This window comes from Oreochromis aureus, linkage group 15 (assembly GCF_013358895.1).
Source record: "Oreochromis aureus strain Israel breed Guangdong linkage group 15, ZZ_aureus, whole genome shotgun sequence".
NCBI lineage: Eukaryota > Metazoa > Chordata > Actinopteri > Cichliformes > Cichlidae > Oreochromis > Oreochromis aureus.
In genome coordinates this window covers 34,569,862-34,577,467 of record NC_052956.1, presented here as the reverse complement: position 1 = coordinate 34,577,467, position 7,606 = coordinate 34,569,862, and the positions used below count along the sequence as shown (strand labels likewise).

The following is a 7,606-nucleotide window of genomic DNA, read 5'->3' as shown; positions in this document are numbered from 1 at the left end:
AAGTAAACAACACGAGCAAAGCAACTGAAACTATACATGGAAAAAAAAACAGAAAGCAGAAGTAAACACAACTGGAACCAGTTCCTCCTTTGAATGTGATAAAAACAAGAAAATTGACTACTTTGAACATTCTTTATTTTAACAGATGTTTTAAAAATCTAAGATGCACTGCCACTAGAGCCGGAAATGTGAAAAGCGTTAGAAATACACCAGTATATAAAGCTGAATTTTTGGTGAAAGTTTTACTTGCACTTTGTGATAATGACAGTCCGTTAAAAGCCAACAGCTCTAAAAGCAGCAGATACAATCTTTCATTTAAGAGGTCAGAATGTTACCCTACTTACTACCCTAGTTCTTGAATTGTACTGTAGTCACAGGTGTTTTAAACTTTCTCTTATAGCTCATTTCTGTTCTGCATTTGCACTCATTCCCGCTTCAGCAACATTGTGCTGCCACCAGCTGCTGGTTTCTGTGGGATGTTGCACTGCTATAGCAACCACTATTGACACAGTTTGAGAATCTATGGAATGGATCAGTATGATTACAGGGAGGAAAAATCTTTTTTTTTTTTTTTTTTAAATAATATTTTAAAACAATGTCAACAAACCTTTCGACCCTTTTTAAATCAAATTTAGTCTATATACCTACAGTGGTGTCAAAAGTGTTTCCCCCCTTCCCGATTTAATATTTTTTGTATGTTTGTCATGTTTCAGATCTTGAAACATTTAAATATTAGACAAAGATAACATGAGTAAACACAAAATGCAGTTTCTAAAAGAAGGTGTTTATTATTAGGGAGTGAAACCAAATCTACATGGGCCTGTGTGAAAAAGTGATTGTCCCCTAAACCTAGTAACTGTTTGGGCCACCCTTAGTAACAACACCTGCAGTCAAGTGTTTGCAGTAATTGGCAATGAGACTTTTACAGTGCTATAGAGGGATTTTGGCCCACTAATCTTTGCAAAATTGTTGTAATTCAACCATACTGGAGCAGGAACTGCCTTTTTAAGGTCGTGCCACAGCATCTCAATCAGATTCAAGTCAGGACTTTGCCTAGGCCACTCCAAAGCCATATAGAGGTGGACTTGCTGGTGCGTTTTGGGTAATTGTCCTGCTTCAGAACCCAAGTGCGCTTACGGTTGAGGTCACAAAAAGATGGCTGGACATTCTGCTTGAGGATGATTTAGTAGATGGCAGAATTCTTGGTTTCATTTACCACAGCAAATCTTCCAGACCCTGAGCAGCAAAACAGCCTAAAACCATATTTTACTGTTGCTATGATGTTCCTTTTCATAAATGCTGTGTTGCTTTTAGACAGATGTAATGGGACACAGACCTTCCAAAATCTTCCAAACTTTTGTCTTATCAGTCCACAGAGTATTTCCCAAAAGTCTTGGGGATCATCGAGATATTTTCTGGCAAAAGTTCCTTTTGCTCTGCAGAGGTATCTTCTTGGAACTTTGCCATGCAGGCCATTTTTGCCCAGTCTCTTTCTTATGGTGGAGTCATGAACTCTGACCTTAACTGAGGTAAGCGAGGCCTGATGTTCTCTGGATATTGTTCTGTAGTCTCTTGTCAACTCTTGGATAAGTCGCCACTCAATCCAACAGATGCGCTCTTGGGGTAATTTTGCTTGGCCACCCACTCCCACTAATGGCAATCCTATTTAAGTGATTTTCTGATTGAGAACAGGTGTGGCAGTAATCAGGCCTGGGTTTGGCAGGAGAAATTGAACTCAGCTTTTCAAAGTTATGACACACCACACTTACTTCCCTGAATAATAAAAACCTCGATTTAGAAACTTCATTTTGTCTCTATTTGTGTTTAAATTCGATGATCTGAAACATTTAAGTGTGACAAACATGCTTCTAGAAAGACTTTGTGAACCAGGTCATTAGATTAGTTTTAGAGTAAATATTATTCATGGTATTATGATCGTTTTTTCATTGTAATGATTTCCATTTTACACATTTTTAGTTCATTAAATAAACCCATGCTGAGCAACTTTTGAAAATAATCACTTAAAAATCTTCAGAAGCTGTTTACTATATCACGTATGAGAAACACAGAGAGACTACCACAGTGTCCCATGAAATGCAGGGCTTTTTTTCTTTCAGATTATTTGAGTGTCTTAGAATTTAATTTTAATAAACAAAATGAGCTTTTTTTTTTATTTTATTTTTTTTTTTAACTTTTTTTCACGTCTTAATCATTCATGAACATCTCTCTGTCTTCTGCACAGTCCCCACTTTTGGGAGAGGAAATGAAGGAATAATGTTTTTCCTTTTCCTCTAAAGTCCCCTTACACATGGTCTTCCTCTTGCACTGGTGGTGCAGCTGCAACTCCCAGGAGTGAATGTGTATGACTCCATAAACACGTAGCAGAGTTCATGTTGAGAAAGTCCATCCCAGCATTGTAAACAGTTGCACACTAAGAAGAAAAGCACTGAGGAATGGCCAGTCAGTTGTATGGTGTCTCCGGTGCAGTGGATCCTGGACAAAGCTGCCTGGCCGGCACTGAGCAGCACTCAGAGCTCAGGGAGGATGATAGGAAGTGTACACGGCAAGCCAAGTCATCCAGGAAATCCTTTTGTAACTTTGCTATTGCTTGAGAAAGCACAACGGGCAGCGACTGGACACATTGAAGGATGGAGTCCAGTTTCTCTTCCAGAGCCACAATCCTAGTGTCCAGCTCACCACTTCGATGCTGCAGCTCTGACACCAGATCATACATCATGTTCTGAGTCTGAAATCATCACCGACATGCTGAGGTCACTTTCAAGTATCAGGGGATAAGCAAGTCAGGGCTTCTCACTGTTTAGATTATTACAAAAGTCATAAAATGCAGAAAAGATAACGAAAAAGAGGCAAAATTTGGTTCATACTGGATAAAAATTACAATTCCTTGTGTCAAATTTCTCTCAGTATCAGTCAGAGGGTAACATTTCCTATAATATATTAGTAAAACTGAGGCAAATAAAAACATTTTTATTAGAAAATAACAAAAATACTGCACAAACCTTTGCAAGATCAGCAACTGTATTGGCCTGGTCAGTTAGTTTCCTTTGCTCCATTTTCACTCGTCGCAGTCTAAAGTTGTAAACCAAAACCATAGTCACATTTGTGCTACAATAATATAAATGCAACGTGCAGTAAATCCTAATTCACTTCATCCAGAGCCACAAATTAAACTGTAACAGCATTTACTGAAACCTCTGATGGTGGTATAACGATACCTACTGGTGGATGGCATGCAGGAATTTACGCTGATGGTGGCGTACTCTGGCATGGTCAATCTTGTTGACCAGCTTTGTGTTTTTGTAAATGAGCCATGTCTCTCTCAACACATTTGCTGCTGTGTTCTTAATCTATGGAAGACAAAGTATGTCAATGGACAGGCAAAGCAGAAATGTAGAGACATAAATGAAGCTTAAGTCAAACAGAAACTAAAATGAGCCTGAGTACTATAGGAAAGTCTTGAGCAATCCCTTATTTCTTTATGTTTTTCTGTGAAAACCTGCACGGAAATGCAGTGTATAAAGAATAAACAGAGTTTGTACATTTCTAATGACCTGAAAAGTCAACATTTAGTATGACAATGCTAATTCTACAACAGAGGTTAAACTGGCTTTAGGCAAACTTTCTCATATCTTCTTTAAGAGTCTTTTAGAAATATTTCTCCAGGCTCTTGACAGACTTTTAAACCTCTCTTTTGGATGTTGGCTGCTTTTTGTTATCAAGATGATCCCACACTGTTTCAATAACGTTGAGGTCCAGGCTCTGAGGAGAAGTATAATATTGTTCCACTTCTATTGTTCACTTTTTTTTAGTGCATTTGTATTGTGTTTGGGATCATTGTCATGCTGAAAAATGAGTCAGATGCTTTCCAGATAGTACCAGAATCGGATGGTACTTTTCTGCCTTTCATAATTCAATCAGTTTTAACAAGACTGCTGGCTGAATTGCAGCCACAAACCATGACAGAGCTTCAACCATGATTAACAGATGGCTGTGGACACTCACTGTTGTACCTCTCTACTGACCTCTGCTGAATATATCGATGACACTTTAAATCAAAAATGTCAAATTTGGGTTAATGACTCCATAAAATCTGTTTCCACTGATTTTCCGTCCAGTTCTTGTTAAATTTGTTACACTTCAGTCTTTTCTCCTCATTTCTCTTCCTCAAGAAAGACTTCTACGGGTAGCTGCAATCAACCCCCCTTCTACTGAGATCATTTCTGATGAGGCTTCACTTAAAAGTAGATGATTAGCTGAAAGGCTAGATGAATATCACCTGAGCTCTTTCCTAGATTTTTGCCCTATTTCTTAAGGACATTGCTTTGAGATAAATTTCATCTGCTAGTTTTGTTTTTTAGGCCTACCAGTTGTTCTTTTGTTACCCCAAAAACTTAAATTCACACTTCATACCATGCTAAGACATAACAAATTTTCAGTAATTGCCTTGTTGGGATTGTTGGGAATCACCTCGTTGGAGCAACTTTAAAAAAAATCAAATTGGAAGAAATTAAGGGTGGCTCAAGACTTCTGCGCAGTAGTGTATATGGTTAAAAAAGAGAAAGTGCTGTTACTTTTAAGACTGATCATGTAGTCTTAATATAAAAAATAAAGTCCAATCACTGCATGTGTAAGAACACACCTTCTTGTAGATTTGGGTATCCATCATAAAGTTGTGGACATGTTTCTCAGCTCTGGTGAGTTCTGATTTTCTTGCGACAACAGCCACGACTAAGGCTGTACAACCTGCTCCCTGATGAGAAGAAGAGCAGTGTTAGCATGACTGTGTTTTTAGTTATTAGTTAGCTAGTATAAAAACCACACCAATCATTCACGTAGGCGAGGATTTTAAAGGATTTTTAAACAGATATTTAATTGGGATTATTCAGAAAAAAATCACTGTGAGTGATTTGCATATCTGCCTCTTCTCTACATGCGCACTGTGTTGATATAAAACTCACCATAATTCCAGTTAACAGGCAAACCCCTTTTCCACAGTAGGTGTGAGGGACCATGTCCCCATAGCCAATGGACAGGAAGGTAATGGAGATGAGCCACATTGCTCCAAGGAAAGTGCTGGTTACTTCCTGTGCATCGTGATACCTATTTAAACATGACACCTGTCTGTAAAAGCAGTTTATGTTAAAGCTGGAGAGACTACCCTTGATTTAAGTTTCTTTCATTTTTATCCAGCATTTGTTTAACTCTGAAAATCTTCTTGATGATTTTTAAGTAACACATTTAAAAAAACCCAAAAACCTTTAAGATACCTTTCACAAACACGCACTGTCCACGCAGCAATGATCCAACAGGACACACTGAAGACTAGCAGCACTGTGCCAGGACAGATGGTCATCAGGGTCTTCATGACAAAACGAGTGTCAAAGTTGATCTTATTGAGCGCACCGATGCTGCGAGAGGAAGCGTCTGTGAACAGCTTGCTGTGGAGCAGCATGACCCGGCCAATCAGGTAGAGGCGAAGGAACATCGGCACAGAGAGGATGATGTCTATGTCGGCGTACGTCACTGATGCTGCATAGCTGAAGGCCAGTCGAGTCGTCCAGGTGAACACGTATTTCCCTGGGATTGGATGAATGGCACAGATGAGGAGCTCCAACACGATGAAGACAAGTCGCTCAAAATTCATTGCTATCCTCCAATCGTCTGCCCCGTTGTCCACCATGAAGAGCTGTTGAAGAAAAGTAGCAACATTTCTAGACCGTGAATATGAAAGAATAATGAGTGATGAACTTGTTTTGTTGGGATTAGAGTTGTTTTTTTTTTTTGTTTTCTTAATTTGGATAATTCTGAAGAGATGAAAATGAATGTTTTATCTTCTTGTTTTTCTCAAAGAGACCATTTTAAATATATTTTGGGGGGTATTTTATCCTTTATTGTTATAGAACAGTGGAGAAAAGACGGGAAAGCTTGGATAAAGACACACAGTAAATGGCCTCAGGACAGATTTCAGGTATGTGGGTTGTCTTCTCAACCCGGTGAGCTTAACCAATGCTCCAATTCAGAGATTTTTAAGACTAGTTTCCTTACTTCACGTGCATTATCTGATCCAAATGATTAAGCAGCTCATGTTGGCAAAGACATGCTTTGTTTCTTCATACCTGGATTTCCCTTGCATGGTACATCACAATCAGTCCCAGCAGAATAGCAGTAGAAAGGCTGATCAGGCCTTTTAGAACATATGAATACATGGATTCCTGTAAATGGTAGAGACAATGACATAAAGCTATTAAACTAATAAAAAGAAGACCATCTGTGAGTAAAACTGTTTAGGGGGCCCTCAGAGTTAAAACTTTTAATGGAACTATGTTGACGCCACTTTCATTTGTTTGTTGAAGCAAACCTATTTGAAAACGCTAGTGTTTCTGCTGTGAGTGTACCTTGGTGTAAAATCCCCTTGACAGCTCTGTCTCGATGACCATGACAATGATGCCAAACATCCCACAGACCAACGCGTAGTCGCTCAGTTGTTTGCGCTTCCCGAACAGAGCTCTCCTCTGACCCAGCCTGTAGCTGATGTCCTTGGTCTTCTTCGGTGGTGTGCTACCTTCCTCGCCATTGGCCTTACTGGAGTCTTCTCGGATGACTTTGGAAAAGGCGTCCTCTAGGATGGCACTGTGAAGAAGCTGGATTGGCTGCTGGCCTGAAGGGAGATCTGAAAAACTTGATCTCAAAGTGCCGTGGCTGCTCAGGGGCCGGACTGCATCCCCGTTAAGTATGCCACTGCTTTGTAAGGCTTCGAGAGGTGGAGGAGTGTGTTTAGGAAGGTAGACTTTAGACCCCTGAGAGACTGTCTGCAAAATAAAATAAGACTGTCAACAACAAGCATGTAATATATCTGAAAGCATGTTACAGTGTATGGTTCAGTTAGAATTAGCATGGTTTGGAAACACACAGGTTACTTAAACCTACTTTTGATGGTTCTGATTTAAGTATAAAAACTAAACGTTTAAAGCAGCCATATCAAAACATGCACCTGACTTTGTCGCTGTCTTGTTTTCTCATCCATTAAATCTTGAATCTCTAGGGAACTATACTGACTGATGGAGAAAGATGTGACACTTTTGTTGCCGACTGGTGTAGACGATCTTTTTATCTGGCTTGTCAGGGGGTCGTGAGGGAGGTGGTGGCACTTGAAGATGATGGACGGATCTCCAGATGCTTGATCGCCTGCCATCGGGCAGTGGGACTCTTGCTTTCGCTGTTGCTGAACTAACAGCGGCTCTTTACCGAAAAGGTCTCTCCAGATGACATCTGCACCAGCAACAGAATGAGGCTGCTTTTGGAGTTTTTGTTTACACTCGACTGAGTCTAGAGGAATGTTGAACAAATTTGTTGCTTGGCTGCTGTCTTTCAGTTTATAATGATTGCAGGGCTGTTCTTTTCGACCTTCTTGGTTAGTGCACTGAGGCATGAAATGATCTTTGAGACGGTTTGTTGCAGGACTCAAAAGCTCACTTTGGTTTGTTTGCTGTGGTAAAACCTGGCAAGGAGTTGAAATGTGGCTGCTGGGAGAGAATGGCTGAACATGTGGTGAACATGAAAGGCTTCTCTTAGCTGTTACCCTGGG

At 39.9% G+C, this 7,606-nt stretch overlaps 1 protein-coding gene across 2 annotated transcripts; it reads right to left on the bottom strand.

The window, feature by feature from the left end:
• Positions 1-2,233: 2,233 nt before the first annotated feature.
• kcnn1b (potassium intermediate/small conductance calcium-activated channel, subfamily N, member 1b) lies at positions 2,234-6,554 on the bottom strand. Of its 2 annotated transcripts, none has more exons than XM_039599321.1 (8): positions 6,417-6,554; positions 6,138-6,233; positions 5,289-5,707; positions 4,980-5,166; positions 4,661-4,771; positions 3,241-3,368; positions 3,021-3,090; positions 2,234-2,746 (listed from the first exon to the last, which is right to left on the bottom strand). In XM_039599321.1, exons 1-8 carry the CDS (start codon positions 6,474-6,476, stop codon positions 2,462-2,464), a joined length of 1,356 nt encoding a protein of 451 aa, XP_039455255.1. In that variant the 5' UTR covers positions 6,477-6,554; the 3' UTR covers positions 2,234-2,461. The 2 variants fall into 2 exon arrangements, with proteins under 2 accessions (XP_039455255.1, XP_031606104.2); XM_031750244.2 differs by having other exon boundaries at positions 4,980-5,121.
• Between the last annotated feature and the right edge of the window lie 1,052 nt (positions 6,555-7,606).

Coding starts and splice junctions, on each gene's coding strand:
- kcnn1b (XM_039599321.1), bottom strand. CDS start 6,476: ATGTTTGGCATCATTGTCATGGTCATCGAGACAGAGCTGTCAAGGGGA. Junction 6,234..6,416: donor CAAGGGGATTTTACACCAAG/GTACACTCACAG, acceptor TACCATTTACAG/GAATCCATGTATTCATATGT. Junction 4,772..4,979: donor GCCTGTTAACTGGAATTATG/GTGAGTTTTATA, acceptor TCTTCTCATCAG/GGAGCAGGTTGTACAGCCTT.